At 34.2% G+C, this 22,321-nt stretch overlaps 1 protein-coding gene across 1 annotated transcript in view; it reads right to left on the bottom strand.

The window, feature by feature from the left end:
• The window catches only part of Kpna1 (karyopherin subunit alpha 1), a 59,213-nt gene that overhangs the window by 26,229 nt on the left and 10,663 nt on the right, over positions 1-22,321 (bottom strand). The window contains exons 2-5 of the mRNA XM_047563752.1: positions 20,530-20,663; positions 6,804-6,911; positions 3,652-3,751; positions 1,288-1,382 (exon numbers count right to left, since the gene is read on the bottom strand). Of these exons, the coding sequence (XP_047419708.1) occupies positions 1,288-1,382; positions 3,652-3,751; positions 6,804-6,911; positions 20,530-20,658 (432 nt within the window). The 5' untranslated portion in view covers positions 20,659-20,663. The remainder of the gene's footprint in view (positions 1-1,287; positions 1,383-3,651; positions 3,752-6,803; positions 6,912-20,529; positions 20,664-22,321) is intronic.

Raw genomic sequence — 22,321 nt, 5'->3', positions numbered from 1 at the left:
CTTAGATGGGGACCAGAATGACAATCCAGGAGGCAGCTAGCAAAACAGAATCTTAATTCAAATAAACACAGGGTTTGATAAATGTCAAACTGGAGAAGAAAAACTGATGGGACATCAAAGTACTCTACCTTTTCTGGATTTCTTGTTTTTCCTCTAGAAGAAACTCATCACCGCAATAAAGATGTAAAAAGAAAGAGGAAGATGGGGTAGGACGAAAGGAGAGAAAATATCAACAAAGCATTAAGACTTACAAATAGCCTGCAATGGTCTGGCCAATAAGGAGCCCGGGGAAAGAGTAAAGTTATCATTTATAAAAAGGTCCCAGTCCCTACATGGCACCAGCCACAGAGAAGGCAAAAAGCCTACTGGGGGTAGGGGGATGGGGCATCTTTATGATTAACTTGTTACTGGCAAAGATTTACTTGGAAAAATAATCCTAATTTGTGATCTACTTGGTACCTAACAAATTTTATGGTTACAGAATCTCTCTAAAGGGTCTGGGTCTTTCAGATTAGATACTTCAGTGCATATTTAGAAAACACAAGTATAGTTAAAGATACAAATAATAATTCAGCTGACTACTTCAAGAAAATCTAGCTATGACCAATCACTAGTTTACTAAAAATCCAACTTTATTGAGGGGGGAAAAAAAAACTATTTAAAAATTTTAAGATAATTCCAAGGACAAGTCCATTGACAGTGGTTTCTTTTACTGTGAAAATTATCCAATTCAGAGACTGGAGAATTCCCTCTTGGAAATTCTATAAAGTATAATACTGAAAGATTAAACTGACATAGAAGAAAGCACAATTCCTGAAAAAAACTCTCTCTTCTTGTCAGCAGTTTTGGGGTAAAAGGAGAACCATCAGGATTACTGAGCTTATGATCAGTCCATGTTATACCATTTTGATAAAGGATAATAATCTACAAATCCCTCAAGACCAAATTTTAGGTTGCTCGCACATGGATTCCTATTTATAATGGTTTCTCTACAATAACAATTTCCCTACTATATTGTCTACAATCTACAAGTATTAGATTATCTACAAGTATTATCTACAATCATCATAAAACATTATAAGAGATTAAAGATATAAATTTGAGAAAGTATAACAAGGGCCTACATGTTAAAAAAGTTATAAAAAGCAGCTTGCAATGTAGTTGTCATAAATATGATGATAAACAAACTTAATCCCTTCATATAGGTTAAGTACGTAAAAAATCATTTACATGATAAAAGTTCAAAGAGAACCAAGTTATGAGTCAAGAAATGAAAATGGTCCGCACCTGCAGTGTACAATTCTCTTTTCGTTTGAGGAATTCCACAAACCTGGCCACTACTCCTGGAGTGCTGATAACTTCATCAATAGGAGGATTAGGTTCTGTTTCCCCATAAAATAAAAGGAAAGAAGAAAAACAATCCTTTGACTACAATGCAAAAACTTTTCAGCATAACATTACTTTGTAACACTCCTCCCTTCATTACCAGCTTTTTCATATTGGAAAACCACCAAAACCAAAAAAGTGACACTGAGTTTGGTCACTTTGGGACTAGGGTAGTTTTATTTCCACAATATGGAAATAAAAGAATGAACAGAATTCTTTGTTTTGCTTTTTGTCATGCTGGGTAAACTTCACCCCTAACCCCTAGGAATTTGCAAAAACTCAAAATTACTGCCTCAACTATTTTAGGAAACTTTGAACATAGGAAGTAAAAAATATCAAAAGAGAACTACTGTTAGTGTTTTAGTATACTGTCTTCTAGCCCTTTTTCTGTACATGAGCTTTCAGTCTGTTATTGTTTATTAAATAATAGCTTAAGAAGCTAAATTACAGGATTCTGTGCTTAAAGAATTTAACAACTGCAGTGATAGATGCCAGCAAAAATTCACTGCAAATGACTTACCAAATTAATCTCATTTTCATTTCTCACAATACAGTATCTTATAAAGGGAGTCATTCAAAATCTTATTGATTAAGTAGATAAGTCAGACAAATCAGATCAGTAATTTCAGGAAGAGATTTGAGTTTTTGACAAAACGCATGTGGTAATGCCTAAAAAATGCAGATCACAATACTATTTAGAGAATCTTAGCAAAGTCAATGTCCTTATTAAAAGAGGTGACTACTGTGCTGAGAGTGGTAGCAGATGCCTATAATCCATGCCTATAATCAGGAGGCTAAGGCAAGAGGCTCTCAAGTGACTAAAGGTACAATGTCGATTTGGGGAGGAGGTGGTTCTAATGATAAACCTGGTTCAACATTTTAATCAACCACTCTAATAAATAGTAGTAACTAGTGTGGTAGTAACAACATACTAGTTATAATATGCTGAATTACAGAAGTAACATGCAAAAAGAATACATCAAAATTGGCAATAAAACAACAGGAATAAAGCAAAATTCAGCAACTGATTTTTCTGTTTATTTTTTTGAGACAGGTTCTAAGTTGCCCAGATTAGCAGTAAGCTCCTAGGCATAAGTGATCCTCCTGCCTCAGTCTCCCCAAGAATAAGAAACTACAAGCATGTGTCACAGCATTTGGCTTAGCAACTAAATTTTTAAAAGTCTGTATAATCTAATCTCCCACAAATTAACTACAGTAAATGAAGGAAAGTGTCAAGGAATTTAGCTTGCTGAAAATCCAATGACTAAGCCATGACTCCCAAAAAACTAATGTTAACTTGGATTAATTCCTGGAATGGACAGTTTTACAAGGAGGGTAATCTCTTGCCACATCCCACAGTAATAAGAACACATCTGGAGAACTGTATTCTAGTTATCATTTAAGAGTGATGTTAGCAAACTAGAAATCATGCAGGAAAATAGAAGAATGGTAAAAGGCCTTAAAAAGGTTATATTATGTGAGAAAACCATTAAGCTCAGCTTGCTGAAAATAGACAACCACATTCTTAGAGAGGTGGGAAGGTATACTTCCCCTTCAAATATTTAGCAAGTTGTCAGGCAAAAGACATTATGATGCTAGGTTTTTATTCCAGTTAATCTCAAGGGATGTTATTATTTTAAAACCACTAATGAGGGCTGGGGAGATAGCTCAGCTGGTAGAGTGCTTGCCTTGCAAGCACAAGGCCCTGAGTTCAATCCCCAATACCGCCAAAAAAAAAAAAAAAAAAAAAAAAAAAACCACTAATGATTCTAAATAATGATTCTAAACAACCATTAAAGTATTTGCCATCAACACTTTGTTATTTTTACTTGCCCAGTATTACAAGTATGATATTCTATTCTACATTAATTATACCACAAGAGTAGAAACCCGACACACCTATAAACCCATACTTTTAGGGGTACACTGGTTAAACTGTTAACAATAAAATCAACATGTATTACTTCTTCAAGTAATGTTATTTAAGGTTTTCTATAAACAAAGTGGAGTTTTTAATTTTAATTAAAATAAGATGTTGATTACTATTAACTATGAGGTCTTTCATAAGATAGTTCAAAAGTGCCTTCTGGTCTTCGTAAGATGTCATAAATAAGGAAATGAAAAGGCACTGCTCACAATTATATATGCCCTTGTGTGTCTCTATTTTGTATTGATAAAACACACTCTAAAACAAATCATCTGTGATGTGAAAATAAATTATGGGACTATTTTATAAAAAGATGACTCAATATATGCAAAGCTCACCTTTTGAAAGCAGTTTTCTGAACTTCTGCGTTGCTGAAAGCTGTTGCTCTGGGCTATTGGAAAATATCATTTCGATCATGTCAGAAGTAATAACACCACCCTGTGATCACAAACGAAAATCAAATTCAATAAAAAGTTATCTTAATTCAGAGGACAATAAAGATAATATAAATTTGGGCCAAGTTACCTATTTGTCACATTTCTCAAGAAGTTACATAAATGTAGAAAAATCTTTACATGCAAAAATATAAAAGATGATTAGGAATGCAATGAAGTCAAAGTCTTAATCTATGATTAAAAAGCTCACAATAGTAAGTAGTAAAGCAAAAATATTTGTCTCCTTGCTCATTACATGACTGGTTGTTTTCTATTACCACAATTAAAAGGATAAGTTCTAAAGGACAGGTTTTCAAGACCTCTAAACCTGGAGCGGCTGCTCTGTCACTTCACTTACTTTAATTCCATGCCCAACTCTTATCACTACCGGATATTTTTCCTGATACTTGTTAATGTCTGGGTTACCTAGTTTATTACAATCTCCTTGAAAGTCAAAGATTTCCCCACACGCACACTTTTTTTTTGGGGGGGGGGGTTAACTGATACATATCAGATACCCATCAGTTTTATAACTGATTTATTTTTAACTGACATATAGAAACATAAAAATTGTACATATCAATGGGTACCATGTAATGTTTTACTACATGTATATGCTGTGTAACGTTTAAATCAGGACTCTGTCCCATCTTACCATTCTTATCACTACTGGCCAACACACAGGAGATGCTTAACAAATACTAAAGAAATAGACCATGGAATCAAGCCACTGCCAAATTCAACAGCTGACTTTTAAACTTATTTAAAATTCTATTTTCTTGCTTCTTCATTAAAACTTTAAACTACTTCTTGCTTTATGATAATTTTTTGGTTTCCCATTATTTTCTTGCCTTATTGTTTTTCCATTTCCTGTTATAACCCATGCCCAGTATGAGCAGTTAACTTTCTTCTCAAAATCATTTGTCACAATGAAACAAAATTCTTATGTTAAGAAAGCAACAAGATGAATTGTGAAGCAAGATGCACTGAGCTGTAAATGTTGGGTGGTAGGTAATAATATGTTAACATGAAGAACTCCCATCAGGGAATGTAAGAAGCATTCTGCTGGGGAGTCAAAAAAGCAACTATTTTCAAAGTAGCAATACCAATTCCTGAATAAATCAAGACACCTAAATGACTGGTATGATCATGTCTTTATACATGTGCCTAGACACACAAACACACACACACATACAGATATACATGTATATCTGTCTAAACACTCAAACATGTATATATAGTAGGCAACTTACCTTTTTCTTCTCTCTCGTCCTTTTATAAGCCATATAGATTTTATATCATGGTATCAGGATACCAAGAAGAGGAGTGAACATTATTACCCAAGGATTTTGTATCCTCTTTTGGGGAAAGGGTTGGTATATTTTCAGCTACATGTAATAGAATTTTATCATCTTAGGTGGAGACACAAATTTGTTGTTGCCTTTGAGACACAATATGGTACCAGGAAGATACATACAGATATCGAATTAACAAGGAATAGACTATGATAATTAATTTTATTTGTCAACTTCAAGCTATGGTACCAATTATTTGGTCAAACACCTGTGCAGGTGTTAGGGTGACGTTATTTTTAGATGTGGTCAACATTAAATCACTACACTTGAGTTAAACTGATTGCTCCCCATAATGTGGATTAGCTTTATGCACTCAGTTGATGCCTTAAGAGCAAAAGGAGTTTCCCAAAAAAGGAATCGAGCCTTTGGACTGGCAACATCACTCTTTCCTTAATTTCTTGCCCTACAGATTTCAAACTTGCCAGCTCCCAATCAAGTGAGTCACTTCCTTTAAATAAAACTTTTCTCTCTCGCTGATTTTCTCTGAAGAACCCTGACTGATACAGTCTACAACAATATATTCATTTAATAATCATTGTTTTTAAATTGGAAAAACTCTGTGAAGACCCTAAAAGAATCTACCACAAAAATGATGACAGCATTAGTTACAGTGCCTGGGTCTCCAAAGGGAATCACACTCCCTTCAACTCCTAAGAAAACTGGATCATAAAAACTGAAAATCTATGAAAATTATACAATAGTGAACATAATAAGCTACAATTTATTTGCACAAGAAAAAAAAGGGATGGGGGGTGTTTATTTTCCTTCACATACAAAACCTCAGAAAAAGAACAGAAAGGGGCTGGGACTGTGGTTTGGTTCAGTGATAGAACGCTTGCCTAGTATGTGTGAGGCACTGGGTTAGATTCTCATCACCACATATAAGTAAATGAAACAAAGTAAAATAAATAAAATAAAATAAATGTTTTTAAAAAAGAACAGAAAGAACTGAATAATGGCGACTGTCACTAGGGAAAAATATTGGGTAAATGAAATAGAAAATATTTTTCTTTAAAAAAAAACTATACAGAGATGATCTATTAAAAATTACATAATTACAACACACAGGATATCAAGACAAGTCTTATTCATATAAAAAAGCAGTTTTTATATCTTTATATAAACTAAAAAATGTTACAAAATGGTTTGCAACAGAATGTTATAATAGTTCTAACGGAATCAATTTTAAAGTCATCTTACATGTCAATTTTATAATTGCAACTTTTAAGGAATAATTTTATTTTATAATAATGTTTCTAAGGAGGAACAACTTTATTTCATAAAATTAATTTTTATTTTATTTTTTAAATTGACACAAAATAATTGTATAATTTTATGTAGTACAATGGGATGTTTTGGCACCTATATTCTTTTAAGTTTATAGCTGAATTAATCTTCCTACCTTAATTTAATTGTACATTGTCCAAAATACAATAAACATTTAATAAACCATGAAGATCAAATATGCAGTTTATTTTTAAAAATGAAATGCTATGATCTTTCTGTAGCTATCTAACCTAATCTTTTTATTCAACTCAAAAAGAGATAGAAGGGCTGGGAATAGAGCTCAGTGGTACATTGCATGCCTGGCATGCATGAGATCCTGGGTTCAATCCCCAGTACAAAAAGAGACAGCAAGACCGAGATATTTCATTATCTTTATCACAAAAACACTTAAAGAATTATTATTATTTTACTTACAGGTGCCATCTCCATGTTATTAATCTGGGCCTCATGAAAGCCACCATCTGACATAACTTCTTCTTCTGTTTCTTCTTCTGCTGTAGCAACATTTCTTCGCTTGAATAACTGGAAAAATAAGATTATTACTAGTGTAATTCTAACACAAGGTACTTCAACATCCAAATACCAGGCACTTCATTTAAAAGGCAATGGAACTCTTTGAGAGTCATTTTAAAAATTTTGAAGTTTGTGCTACCTTCACCCTTAATTGATGAGGAACAATTGTATTTTCCCCCAGTCTTATAATCTAATACAATTAACTATCACATTATGCATAACCAATACTTGATGATACAAAACATAACTACAAGAGGCCTGACAATACATGACATGGGGGGGAGGGAGAAAAAGGACATGGAGCAAATTTGGCCATTTCCCTCATAAAGTAAGCAACAGGATAGTCTTTTAATAATACATCTGGGAAAATGAAGATATAAATAAGGTAAGAATGACTTAATACTTCCATTTTAACTCTCAAGGATAGCAGACTGAGGTTTCGAACCTTTCAAGCTCTCCAATAATCAGTGACGAGAGTACTAGAACCATATTTTAAAAGAATCAAGTAGGGTGCAATGGTGCACATCTGTAATCCCAGCGGCTTGATCCTTGAAGCAGAAGGATCTGGAGTTCAAAGCCAGCCTCAGCAACTTAACGAGGCCCTGAGCAACTCATGAGATCCTGTCCAAATAATATACCAAAAGGGCTGGGGATGTGGCTCAGTGGTTAAGTGTCCCTGGATTCAATCCCTGATACAAAAAAAAAAAAAAAAGAAAAAAAGAAAAAAAAAATCAATTAATTTTCATAGGCAAAGAAAAATTTTCTCCAAAGTCGGTCCCACAAAATCCTTTTCATTATATCTTTAAGAATCCTGGGTAACACACTTATTCATCAAGCCATTTTTAGAGGGAGTAATAACCACCTATCCTCTCATCCTAAACAACTAAACAGCAGACAAAAATACATGTTTTAGTCACTGCACAAAAGGCAGTATAGGACTGCAATTTCTCAGAAAAGAAAATCAGGATCAGCTCCATGATTACTTCAGATTACTGCCTCCAGTTTTCCAGGCTGCAATGCAGGGAGGATAAAAACCCAAACAGTTACAAGGCTCCCTGAATTGAGCAAATGGAGTTTAGAACTAAGGAGAAATCATAAGGCAAAGGATGAAAGAGGAGAGAGTAACAGAGAGAATTCCGAAGATCTACAGAAGGTTTCCTTTGAGTCTCAACTTAGTACTGCTCAGTGTATGATTGTCATTTTTCAGAAGACGGAAGCACAGAGAATCTTCCTATCTCATTCAATAGGGTCATCATCAAAATTGTCTTTACAAAAGTCTATGAATGACAGTTTCTTTTACCCAGTATATTTGCCCAATTTATCAACTATAAGGCATACTAAAAGATTTTTAAAAATACAGTTTGACGGCTGGGGCCGTAGCTCAGTGACAGAGCGTCTGCCTAGCTACCATGTGGAGGCACTGTGTTCGATCCTTAGCACTACCTAAAAACAAACAAATGAAATAAAGGAATTTTGTCCACCTACAACTACCAAAAAAAAAAAAAAAAAAAAAAAAAAAAGTTTGAAAAGGAGGTAAAGAAAGTATGAGAACCAGACTTGGATATAGCAGGGATATGTTGAAATTTTCAGATGAACATTTAAAACTACGATTAAGATGCTAAGGGTGCTAATGGATGAAGACAGCATGCAAGCCAGGCATGGTGGCACACACCTGTAATCCCAGTCTCTCAGGAAGCTAAGACAAAAGCATCTTGAGTTCAAAGTCAGCCTCAGCAATAATGAGGCTCTAAGCAGCTCAGTGAGACCCTGCCTCTAAATAAAATACAAAATAGGGCCCGGGATGCGGCTCAGTGGCTGAGTGCCCTGAGATCAAGCCCTGGTAACGTCTCTCCCCCAACAAAAAAAGACAGCATGCAAGAACAGAGAGGCAATGTTAGGGAGAGAAATGGAAATTCTAAGAAACAAGAAGAAATACAAGCAACCAAAAATACCAAAACAGAACTGAAGAACGTCTTCAGTTGATTTATTAGTCAGCCTACATGGCTGAAGAAATAATCTCTGAGCTTGAGGATACCACAGTACCAACTTCTAAAACTGAAAAGCAAACAAAACAATACCAAAACCCCCAGAATATATCCAAGAACTGGGGAAAAAGTAATGAATTTCCCCAAATTAATGTCAGACACCAAACTGCAGATCTAGGAAGCCCAGAGAATATCAGACAGGATAAAAAATAAAAAAAATTTTTAAAAATCCTACATTATTTCAAACAACTAAATAACCAATTCCTAAAGGAAATCAGAGGAAAAAAATCATAGTATATATACGTAACAAAGGTAAGAACCACATCCAACTTCTCCTCAGAAATCGTGCAAGCCAGAAAAGAGTGGAGTGAAATATTAAAGGAATTTATTGCCAGCTGAACAGGGCTTTTTGGTTTTGGTGTTATGTTTCTTTTGTTGAGGGGGGTTACAGATGGGGGCATAGGGGAATGAACACAGTAGGGCTTTACCACTGAGCTATCCCTAGCCCTTTTATTTATTTTGAGACAGTCTCGCTACATTGCTTAGGGCCTAAGTTGCTGAGGCTGGCCTTAAACTTGGGAGCCTCCTGCCTCAGACTCCCGGGTTGCTGGTTTACAGATGTGCACCACATCTGGCACCAGAACTCCTTTGAAAGAAATGTTGAAAGTTCTTCAGTGAGAAGATAAGTAATACAGGTCAAAAACATGGATGTATGTAAAGAAAGGAAAAGCATCAGAAAGCAAATACGTGAAGGTAAAATCAAACTTTTATTTATGTACATGTACATTATCATGTATGTTTCTGTATAAGTACAATGAATGAAAGCAATGACACAAGGGATGGGAGGGAAGAGTTAGGATTATTTTGCTGTTACAAAGTATTAGCATTACTCATTAAGCAGTAATATGTTATTCAAAGCAGACTTGGATTAGTTGTAAAAGTACATTGCAAGCCCTAGGACAACCACCAAAAAAGAGTACAAAAAAGGTAAAACCAATATGATAAGAATGGAGAGAAAATGGAAATCACAAAAAAATGCTCAATTAAAACCATAAAGGGCAAGATAATGGTAAGACAAAACTAAGAACAAAGAACAAGGGCAATAAACAATTCAGTAAAGTATATGTTAAATATTAATCCAACTGTATCTATATATTAACTTTGTCAGTGATCTAAAATAACCAATTTAAAGAAAGAGACTGTAAGAAAGCATAAAAAGAAAGACCCAAGCATATGTTGTCTATTCAAAAAAACCATAAAGAGACATAATCTGCAAGTAAATAGAGAAAGACATACAATATTAACACTAAACAAAAGAAAATGGGAACAGATGTAATAATTTCAGATAGAACAAACCAAAGAAATGAAATTTATTAGGGATAAAGAGGAGCATTACATAGTGATAAAGTGGTCAATTCTTCAAGAATACACAACAGTTCTGCATGTGTATAAGCCTGATCATCAAGTGCCAAAATATGTAAGGAAATTTTGATAGAATCACAAGGAGAATAATTCACTATTACAGTTGGAAATCCCAACATCCCTCTATCAGAAATGACAGATCCAGAAGACAAAAAAAATCAACAAGGACATAACAGAAGAGTAGCTGAAATTATAAGCATGTGCCACTATGTCTGGCTCTACCAAACATTAAACTCATTCTATAAAGGCCAGCATTATTCTAATATCCCTTTTCAACACTGAGATACAAATCCTAATTAATGCAGGAAGACAATAAAGGGAAATAAAAGGCATACTGATTGGGAAGACAGAAATAAATTTGCCATTTTTAGGGGAAAGGTATACTGGGGATTGAACTCAGGCACTCGTCCACTGAGCCACATCCCCAGCTGTTTTGTATTTTATTTAGACAGGGTCTCATTTTGTTGTTTGGCACCTCGCTTTGGCTGAGGCTGGCTTTGAACTCACAATCCTCCTGCCTCAGCCTCCCAAGCAGCTGGGATTACAGGCACATGCCTTTTAGTTTAGGCATGTATAAATTCAGCAAAATCAACAAAAAAAAAACTCCTGGAACTAAAAAGCAATGATGGCAAGGCTGTATAATACAAGGTTAACATACAAAATTCAATCACACTCCTATGTATTAGCAATGAACAAGTGGAATTTGAAATTTAAATAATCCCATTTATACCAGCAACCCCCAAAATGAAATATTTAGTTATAAATTTAACAAAATATAAAACACTTCATAGGTAATGTTGCTAATGGGGGAAGCTATACATGGTGTGGAAACAGAGGGTACATTATTCCTCACTTGTCTACAATTTTGTTTTTTGTGGTTACCCATAGTCAACCATAGCCCAAAATATTAAAAGGAAAATCCCAGAAGTAAACAATTCCTAAGTTTTAAATCAGGTGTCATTCTAAGCAGCAGATTTCAAGGAAGAAATCTCTTGCTGTCCTGTTTTATCCTGTCTTGAACATGAATCATTTCTTCACCCAGCATATCCATCCTCTACACCTACTGCTAGTCACTGAGTAATCATCTAGGTTTTCAGAATGAATACCATAATATCACAACAGTGCTTATGTTCAAGCAATTCTTCTTTACTCATGATCACCCCAAAGCACAATAGTAATTATGCTGGCAATTTTATTAAAGTAAACTGTTGTGACTGTACTATTATTACTTATTAATCTCTTATGGTGCCTTAGATTGTAAATTAAACTATCATAGGTACATATATATATATATATATATATATATATATATATATATATATAAAACCCAGTATATATAGGGTTAGGTTCTATCTGCAGTTTCAGACATTCATTTGGGATCTTGGAACATATTCTCCACAAATAATAAGGGGATTGCTGTATATGGGAAATCTCCATCTCCAGTTCATTTCTGGGATAAACTAAAAACAATCCAAAAAAAGAAAGTCTTCAAGAAAAAACGTACAAAACTGTAATAGAAGTACAGGCTAGGGCTGCGGCTGTAACTCAGTGGTAGAACTCTTGCATAGCACATGTGAGGCACTGGGTTCAATTCTCAGTACCACATATAAATAAGTAAATAAAATAAAGGTACTGTGTCCATCTACAACTAAAAAAATTTTTAAATAAAGTACAGGATAATAAAAGCAGAGGGAATTATCACTGCAACTAGTAGTAGATCTTAGCAGTGATCATCAAAAGTCAAGTCACTACAATCTGAGGTGAAAGGCTTACAGGGTCTATTTATAGTAGACAGATCAGGCCAACAATATCAACAGCACAAAAAGAGACAGAGTTTATGTTTATGATCCTCCTATAATGTGATGCTCTAGGAAGTGTTGCCCATGAAGTCTAGTAAGAAAATCAAACATGAATCCAACCAAGTCTTTATATTTAACTATGAGTTTTTATGAAATATGGAAGCCAAGGAACATTTTGAATGGCAAACTGTTAGCAAAATTCAGACTCATAAGCTCCACAGGGGAAATGTCTTCTCTAACACCATCTTTCCAAGGAAGAAATGAGAAAACAGAAAAATGGAGGCAAAAATTATTAGTGATGATTAGCTAAAGGTCCTCAACAAATGATGCTGGGAAAATTCAACAACCATGTGTGGAAGAGCGAAGGTGAACCCTTACCATAAACCTTATACAAACATTACCTCAAAATATATTAAAATTGGTAAAGAATCTGCCTACCATGTGCAAGGCCCTGTCTCTAACTTAACTCTTTGAATATGTACAATACAGTTATGATAACCATCTTAACGTCATTCTCTGATAAATCTATCCCCTCTAATTCTTTTCAATGCCATTTTCTCTAACCTTGGGTAGTTTTCTCAATCACATATGCTGACCAGTATACTCTACTGAAACCCTTTGAAGATCTCCAAGTTTCTCTCTATATACAAGTCTCTCTTCTCTGGCACTCCCTCCCATGCCTTGGTCTTCTCATACTTTTAACTCTGTCTCAATACAGAAAGGCTGTGAGTTCTGCCTTAGCGCTCCTTTGTCACAACCTAGAAACTCACAGCGATAAGCTGAGAGACCACAAGGTTCACCTCATTTGTTTTTCATTTCTAGAGATTACGTCCATTGTCTGATGACTAATGTCTTCAACTGTTGTTTCATGTATTTTAAATGTTGACTCTGTAATTTGAGGTAGGAAGGTAAATGGAACCTCTGCTAATTCATTTTAGACAGAAGCAAAAATCCTTACAGTATCCTTTCTGATACTCAAAATACCCATTTTTTCACCTAAGGAGCCTATTCAAGTTAGCTCCTCTTTTTTTTCTTTTTTTTTCTTTTTTTTGGTGGTGGGGGGCAGTGGCAGGTACTGGTGAACTCAAGGGCACTTCACCGAGCCACATTTGCAGTCCTATTTTGTATTTTATTTAAACACAGGGTCTCACTGAGTTTCTTAGTGCCTTGATTTTGCTGAGGCTGGTTTTGAACTTGCAATCCTCCTGTCTCAGTCTCCTAAGCTGCTGGGATTATAGGCATGAACTACTGCGCCTGGCAGCTCCTGACTCTTTTTGACACAATTTCAGTAATATTTTATATAACATAACTTCTTTGTTATATATATAAAAATATTAGTTAATATTGAATATTCCCTATTTTTTATTAGAAATAAATTTTTTTTTTTAAGGAGTCTGGTTCTTTTGGGAAAAAACTTTCAAACAATCTCAGGATGGCAGGAGTACTCAACTATAATGTAATTCACTATTTGTAAGCCTTTTCAGGTCAGAGTTGGTGTTTCCTTTTAAAGAAAACATATGACTTCCCAGTGTTATTACCAATTCATATCTACTTAATTTCTTTGATTTATATATAAACTATACATAAACATATAGTTTATATATATATATATACGTATATAGTTTCATAATAACTGTCAATTTTATTATTGCTACAAGCAGTTTTGAAGATTTGTTTACAATTATTTTGGTCCTTAGGCTATATATCAATACAGATAATTAATCAAATTCATATAGTTTAAAAGTGTATTTAAAAATGTTTCTCTGGTCAGGCATAGTGGTACATGCCTGTAATCCCAGGAACTTGAGAAGCTGAGGTAGGAGGATCCCAAGTTCAAACCCAGACTCAGAACTGAATGAGGTCCTATCTCAAAATAAAAAATAAAAGGGTTGGGGATGTGGCTCAGTCTTTAGCAGGTCCTAGGCTCAACCCATGGTACCAAAAAAGAGAAAGAAAAAAAAAAAAAAAAAGTTTCTCTATGTGGTTTTGCCATAAGCATGACATGTAGTTAAGATCATTTGTTTCCTTCCTTTTTTAAATTATTTGTATGAATTTCTCCCCTCATTTTTAAGTAGTTTACAATTAATTAAAATACATGATTCCAAGATCATACTTAATCACCAAAAATTTTATCTGTTGACATTACAAAAGTTTATATCTATAGGCAGTGTCTTTGGTATAATATGACATGGCAAGATGCTATTAGTGATCTTTAATTACTACCGGTCATGAAAAACTGCTGGTTTGATAACTGACTGACTTGGAATAGCAAAGCTGAGTCAACAGCATTCAAAACTGCTGGGGAAAAAGCCTATCTACAGAAAATATAATGTTTTTAAAATACAACCACTTTCAAGATACCTTAAATGATACTAATGCAGTGATAGAAATTGTAGTAGCAATTGATTAAATAGTAGGTGGGACAATGGAAAAGCTGATCAACATGCAGTTACTACTACTACCTAAAAGAAGCACAACAAAAACTGGTTTGATGAAAGTTAAAAATGAGGTTAAGGGATGGGGAATGCAGCTCACCAGCAGAATGCTTGCCTACCACTGAGAAGCCCTGAGTTTAATCCCTAACACCACAAAATAAAACAAAAACAAGCACAAAAAAAGACTGAAGTGTATGGCATATTTAATTTGCAAAGACAATTAATTCATAAAGCAATAAGATACTGGAGGGAAAATGCAAGTTAATCAACTGTTCAAGTGAAAAGTTCCCAGCATCATGAATAAATGTGAAAATCATTACTAATGAAAGAATTGTGTAAGAGAAATTGGGGTCATACAGAATCAGAGACGTACTACTCGTCTCTAAAAAATATGACTGATTTCACTTAATATTTAGTAGGTCACAAGTAGTGAGCTAAGTACTCCGATTTTCTGACCATGAATTTTAACTATGCTTTCTTTCTAATCCTGCCTTGCAAAGGAACACAAGATGTGTGCCATAGAGAGTCACTAAACAACTTTTATCAGATCAACCTAATGCTACATGATCCTGTGGAAAGAGCATTAATCCAGATGCAAGAGGCTTTTGGTTCCACTAATCTACTACATAATCTTAGGCAAAACACTCATAGTTCTATTATATAGCAGATGATCTACATCTGTTCACCAGAGACCCTGCACCAAATAGAAGAAAACGTAGGCCCAAATCTTCATCATGTTGGGTTAGGTCCATGCTTCCTTAACAAGACTCCCAAAGCACAAGAAATAAAAGCAGGAATCAATAAATGGAATAGATTCAAATTAAAAAGCTATTTCTCAACAAAGGAAACAATCAACAATGTGAAGAGAGAGTCTACAGAGTGGGAGAAAATCTTTACCACATGCACTTCAGAGAGAGCACTAATCTCCAGAATTTATAAAGAACTCAAAAAACTTTACATTAAGAATACAAATAACCCAATCAATAAATGGGCTAGGGAGCTGAGCAGGCACTTCACAGAAGGTTTATAAGCAATCAACAGATATATGGAAAAATGCTCAACATCTCTAGTAATTAGAGAAATGAAAATCAAAACTAAGATTTCATTTCACCCCAATCAGAATGGCCTTTATCAAGAATACAAGCAACAATAGGTGTTGGCAAGGATATGGGGGAAAAGGTACACTCATACATTGCTGGTGGGGCTGCAAATTGGTGCAGCCACTCTGGAAAACAGTATGGAGATTCCTTAGAAAACTTGGAATGGAACCACCATTTTGACCCAGCTATCCCACTCCTTGGCCTATACCCAAAGGACTTAAAATCAGCACACTACAGTGACACAGCCACATCAATGTTTATAGCTATTCACAATAGATAGATTGTAGAACCAACCTAGATGCCCTTCAACAGATGAATGGATAAAGAAACTGTGGTATACATAGACAATGGAATATTATTCAGTCGTAAAGAAGAGTAAAATTATGGCACTTGCAGGAAAATGGATGGAGCTGGAGAAGATCAGGCTAAGTGAAATAAGCCAATCCCAAAAAACCAAAGGCCAAATATTTTCTCTGATAAGTGAATAATGATACATAACAGGGAGGTTGAGTGGGGGGGGGGTAAAGGAAGAATGGAGGAAGGATGGATTGTGTAGAAGGAAATGAGAGGTGGGTAGGGTGCAAGGGAAGGAAAGAAAATGGAATGACACAAACATAATTACCCTATGTACATGTATGATTACACAAACGGTGGTGACTCTACTTTGTGTACAACCAGAGAAATGAAAAGTTGTACCCCATTTGTGTACAATGAATCAAAAAATAAAAACTGAAAAAAAAAGATATATGAAAGCCACGAATGAAATTCTAGAAACTTCTAGTTGCCACATTAAAAAAAATTTGTTAATACATATTTAACCCACATGCCCAGAATATTATTTCAATATGTTGTCAATTTAGAAAAGAAACTTCATATTTTTTTCCTATTATACTTCAAAACTCAATGTAAATTTTATACTTATATGACACACCTCAATCTGAACCAGCCATATATTAAATGTTCAATAGCCACCTGTGGCTAACAGCTACCATTATAGACATTCAGCTCAATCACTTTCAAATTTCTCACAGAGAAACAGAACCAGGAGGAGACACACCAAGAATCTCAAAGTTCCACAGAATACAATTTGGACTTTACTGGTCTAGAGGATTTCAAAGGTTCCTTCAAGTGACAGAGGCTCTTATTCTTTATAGCCAAGATCATTTCCACAAAACTGCTACAACCACAAGGGCAAATCTCAGATAAAAGACAGGGAATGTCATGAATTTATACCCTTCACTTTTCAATTTTTTTATGAAAATATTATATCTTGCCCAGGATCACAGATTATCTAAAGAAAATCACCTGGATTGAATTTCATCCAATGAAATCTAAATTTTTCATTAGTGGCTCACAATCTTAATGTGAACATACATTATCATAAAGGAAACAATAAATGACCTCGAAGTTTGGTTTAGAGAATTAAGAGTGATAATTTATAAAGTGATTAGAACAGTACCTGAAAGGATATAGAACAAACACTCTATAGTTAACTATTATCATTCGTACTTCATAATTACTAAAATTAATCCAGTGCACTATTCTGAAACTGTACACCTCTATTACTTACAACAGAAGAATTAAAATAGATCCTAAAACTTTTCAAAGTCAATAAAATTTTCACACCAGCAGTAAACAAAAATAAACCAATCTGTATTTCCAGATGAGATATACAAATTAAAAATAAAAGATCTTTCTATCCCCTTACTCTCATAAATACCACCCTGCAATGATAACGGGGACAAAACCCAAAAAGTACTCTCTTACTTATTGAAATTAGAAGACATGTGTAACCCCTAACCATATCTGTGACAATAAAAGGCAGACTGAGAAAAGATATCAGTAAGTATAATGGATGATCAAACCTAAGCAGTCTGTGGAGAGATTACTATTGAGAAATACATCCATAAACCATACAAAGCTCTGGAAAGACTCAGAACTGAAAAATTTAGTCAGAAATTTGAAGAAAGCCAAAAAAAGTTTAATAAAGAGATGAAGGGAACAACTCCAAGAAAAACAAAGCAAAAAAAGAAAATGTAACCACAGTATATTACTCAGCTGTGAGAAACACATACATAATGAAATACAACTGTACTATGATGAAGGGTAAATGGAAATAGTTATATAAGAATTTCACCTACCACAAAAGAACATCAACAGATAATACTTTAAATTGATAAAGTTATACAGTAATATACACATATTCCTTAGAAATTTAACAGAAGCCACATTGAACATTGAAGAAAGTTGAAAGTGGCTTACTTCAGAATGAAACCAGGAAAATTATTTCAAGTATTTTAGCATTACGGGCTTTTTCAACTTTGTACACAAAGTATTACAAGTAAAAATGGGGTTTTGAAAAGAAAAAAACAACTGTCAAAACAATCATGATTTGTATAGACTTATTTATAGACTACAGATGATTGCCTGGTCTTGTCAGTCAAATAATTCATGGGAAACAGTGGCAATTCACAGTTTATCATCTTGGTTATTCCAGAAGATATTTCTTCTAACTCACAATATCAAGAAAGCCTCCATTCTTCATCACTATGGTTTTTAGCAACATTGTGTTACCTAGTGACACTGATTTAGCAAGTCTACATAGCTCAAAATATTTTATTAGTACACACAGAGCATTCTTTCTGTACATGAAGAATTACAAGTACTAGTAGGATATGGTAGCTGTAATCCCAGTTACTCAAGAGGCTGAATAAGGCAAAAGGAACGCCAAGTTTAGACCAGCCTGGGCAACCAAATAAGACACTGTTTCAAAATTAAAATTAAAAAGGGTTCAGTGGTAAAGCACCCCTGGTTCCATCCCTAACACTGCAGGAAAAAAGAGAGAAAGAGAGAGAGAGAGAGAAAGAAAGTACACACTCCATCAGAAAGGTATTAATAAACAGTAAACTGCTCTACCAAAAATAAACTTTAGTTTGGTCTGTCACTGCCAACTGGACAGAGATCATTTATATAGTTCTGCTCGATAACAAATATTAAGTACTTGTATACTTGAAAGGATAGCCCTAAAAGCTAGATATCTTTTGTGTACTTGGCAGCATCCATACCTATATTACCCTCAAATCTAACTGCTCAGTTGGTATAGGCCAGTTACTTTTCCAGATAGATGACAAAGCAACTTGCAAAGATAAACAGTCCCTGAATGAATTCGTATTTTCCTGATGTTTACTATTTTAGAAATTAGGCATGAAGTAAATACTGTTGTGGTACTATTTATTCTTACTAGTTCTTCCCATATAAGTTGGCATATATGAAATGACAAAATTAAAATTTTAAAGAACAGTACTCTAGAAACTAATAAAAGCCCTAGTACAATTTCAGATCTCATATAACGAATATGGTAAACTTCCAATAAAAAAATTGTTTTAGTCAGGTGTGTGGGGGTCATACTTGCTACTTGATATCCTAAGTACTTTGAGAATCTACCTTCAGGCAATTAATATTACATTTTTTATGTAAATTTTATAATAGAATTTAATCACATGAACTATAATTGCCAAGAAGAAACAAAATAAAATGAACACTGTGTAAATGACAGTACCACTACCACATCTTCAAACGGCTTTATGCTAAATAAAATCCCTAGACATGATGATTATATTCAGATTAATACCTGTGTTACCTGTATATATGCGTATAGTCACATTTATATAGGTAAATATAAGTATATAACAATATGTTTGTGATTTCAAAGGAACTTTACCACAAAAATAGAATCTAATTAATTAATCCAAACAAAAGGATAAAGAATCCACCATCAATAAGACAGATGCACAGAGGCAACAAGAAATCAAAAGAAACCCTTTTGTGAATAAGCAGTTACAGTCAAAGATTATAAAGTTGAGAATTCATATATTTACTCACTATACTCAATATAGTCTTTTGTAATATTACAGACTACTCTTATCAATAATAATAATGGCAATGATAAAGTGCTTGATTCAAACATCTACAACCCTAATAAAACACTGAGACTGTAACATACTGTTGGACTTCACCTAAGTTATCTAGTACAGTGCTTCTCAAAGAGTATGTATTGAGTATTTCACTATAACTGCAAAACATTTATGACAGATTATCTTATTTTTCAGGTATGAACGGTTCTGAAGTTTTTATAATGTGGGGGTCAAAAGGTCCTTTAAGACTCAAAAGTCTCTCTGTAGCAAAAGAAAAAAAACAGTCACCTACACTTTTTGCCTTTAAATGTCTCTGTCAAAAGTGATGGACCATTTGTTGTAAGCATTTTTAAAGGGAGGTACAGTGAGGTTAAGTCCCAAGTACTCTTACAGATGTTCTCAGGTTAAAAATGATTTAAAAAAAAAAAAAAAATCAATGTTGTAAATGTCTTTATAAATAATACATAAATCATTCAAGAATAAAAATATATATTCCCTAAAATTTTACTTTAAAATATTAGATACTTAAAAAATGTAAAGGTAAACAGAAAGGAAGCAGGTATGGCAAACTGGTAACAATTACTGAATCCAAAGGATGGGTTTATGAGGTTTATTATCTCTCACAGTTGTACTATGTTTATAAATTTTCAAATTAAAGTTTATAACAAAAAGCAATGTTTTGGTCATTTGAGAATTATGAAGGAAGCTGCAACTTAAGAAAAACAAAATATACTAAAAACAAATAGACCAAAATATTCAGTAGTGTTTATACTGAGAAAAATGGGAACCTGACAGACTGACCCAGTTTGAACTCCATTTTTCAGTACATTCTCTTCCCTATCCTCAGAGAGTGTTGATTTTATAGAAAGGAAAGGAAACATAAGTTAAACACTGTCAAAATAAAAATGAAAATGATATTTTCATCTTAAATAGAACATTAAGTTCTTTAAAAGAAATAAACAAAGGACTTACCTGCTCTTCTCTTTTCTGCTTTCGTAACTGTAGTCCTTCTTCCTCCCTCCTCCTGCGCATCTCATCAGGATTCAGAGATTTGTTCTTGTAACTTTTCAGACGAAAGTTCTCTTTTCCTGGGGTGCTCATGATTTCTACAAGGGTGGAGAGAGAACAGTTGAGCTTACTGTTATGCAAGCCCAGTCTTAAACATATACGTGCCCAAACTCACCCCAAAGCGACACCAGAAATGATTTGATTATTTTTTAAGTTTTATTAAAATATACAATTCATCAGTTCTTTTTTACTGTATTCACAGCTATGTGCAACCATCACTAGAGTGGATTTTAAAGCATTTTCATCAACTTAAAAAAAGCGCTATATCATTTAACTATCATTCCTATTCTGGATATTTCATGTGAACACAATCATATAATATGCAATATTTCGTGACTGGCTTCTTTCAATTAACATGTTTTCAAGTCTCATGTCAGTACTTCAGTACTTTCTATGGGTGAAAAACATTGCACTTAATGTATATACCCAATTACATTTATTCCTTCACCAACTGATGAACATATGAGCTATTTCTACATTTTGTCTATTATGAATGGTGTTTCTATAAATGCTTATAGATGAATTTTTTCATATACAAATTTTTATTTGTCACACATACACACCTAAGAATGGAAATGCTGAGTTATGTAGTATGTTTATCACCTGAGGAACCATTCAACCGTTTCTCCAAAGTGGTTTTACCATTTTATATTCCCATCAGCAACATTAGGGTTAGATTTTAACCTAACCATTCCAGTGAATATGAAGCAATGTTTCATTGTGGTTTTGGTTGCAATACCCTTAAGACTAACGGAAGTACAGCATCTTTTCAAACTAATTATTTGCTAACTGTAGTATCTCCAAATATAGTTTATTCAAATTCTTTTGACCCTTTTTATATTGGTTTGCTTTTTACCATTGAGTTGCAAGAGTTCTTTATACATTCTAGATAACTCTCGTTATCAACTATAATTTATAAATGCGCTACCATTGTATAGGTAATCTTCCCACTTTCCTAACAGTTATCATTCCAAGCACAAAAGCTTTTAATTTTGAAGTTCAAATTAATCTACTTTTTCTTTTCTTGTCCATGCTTTTAGTGCCATATATTATTAAGAATCCTGGACCTTACTTATGTTTCCTTCTAAGAGTTTTATATAGATTACCTTTTACATTTAGGTCTGTGATCCATTTGGAGTTACATTTTTATATGGTGAGAGAGAGATAAAGAGTCAAACTTCTTGTTTTTTATAAGTGGCTATGGAGTGTTCCAACAGTATTTGGTGAAAACTGTTCTTTCTCCATTGAATGGTCTTGGCACCTGCTATACATCAGATGTTTGCATGCCTCCAAATTTTGTATGTGAAATCCTAACTACCATTGTGATGGTGTTGGAAGGTGGGGCCAATATGATTTGGCCATGATGGCAGAGCCCCCATGCAAGGGATTACTGCCCCTGTAAAAGGGATCCCAGAGTGTGTGCTTGCCCCTTCTGTTATGTGAAAATATCAGCCATCTATGAAACAGAAAGCAGGCTCTCACCAAATACAGACGTTCCCAGCACCTTGATCTTGGACTTCCCAGCCTCTAGACTGTGAGAAATAAATTTCTGTTGCTTATGAGTCATATGGTCTCTGGTATTTTATTAAAACTGCTCAAACAGACCATGATGGCACTCTTGTTGACAACCAGTGGACCGTATGATGTACACATAGTTTAATTTCTTGACTCTCAATTCTATGCCATTGACCAATAT

Source organism: Sciurus carolinensis, chromosome 9 (genome assembly GCF_902686445.1).
Source record: "Sciurus carolinensis chromosome 9, mSciCar1.2, whole genome shotgun sequence".
In the NCBI taxonomy this organism is placed as follows: Eukaryota; Metazoa; Chordata; class Mammalia; order Rodentia; family Sciuridae; genus Sciurus; species Sciurus carolinensis.
This window is presented reverse-complemented; position numbering and strand designations above follow the sequence as displayed.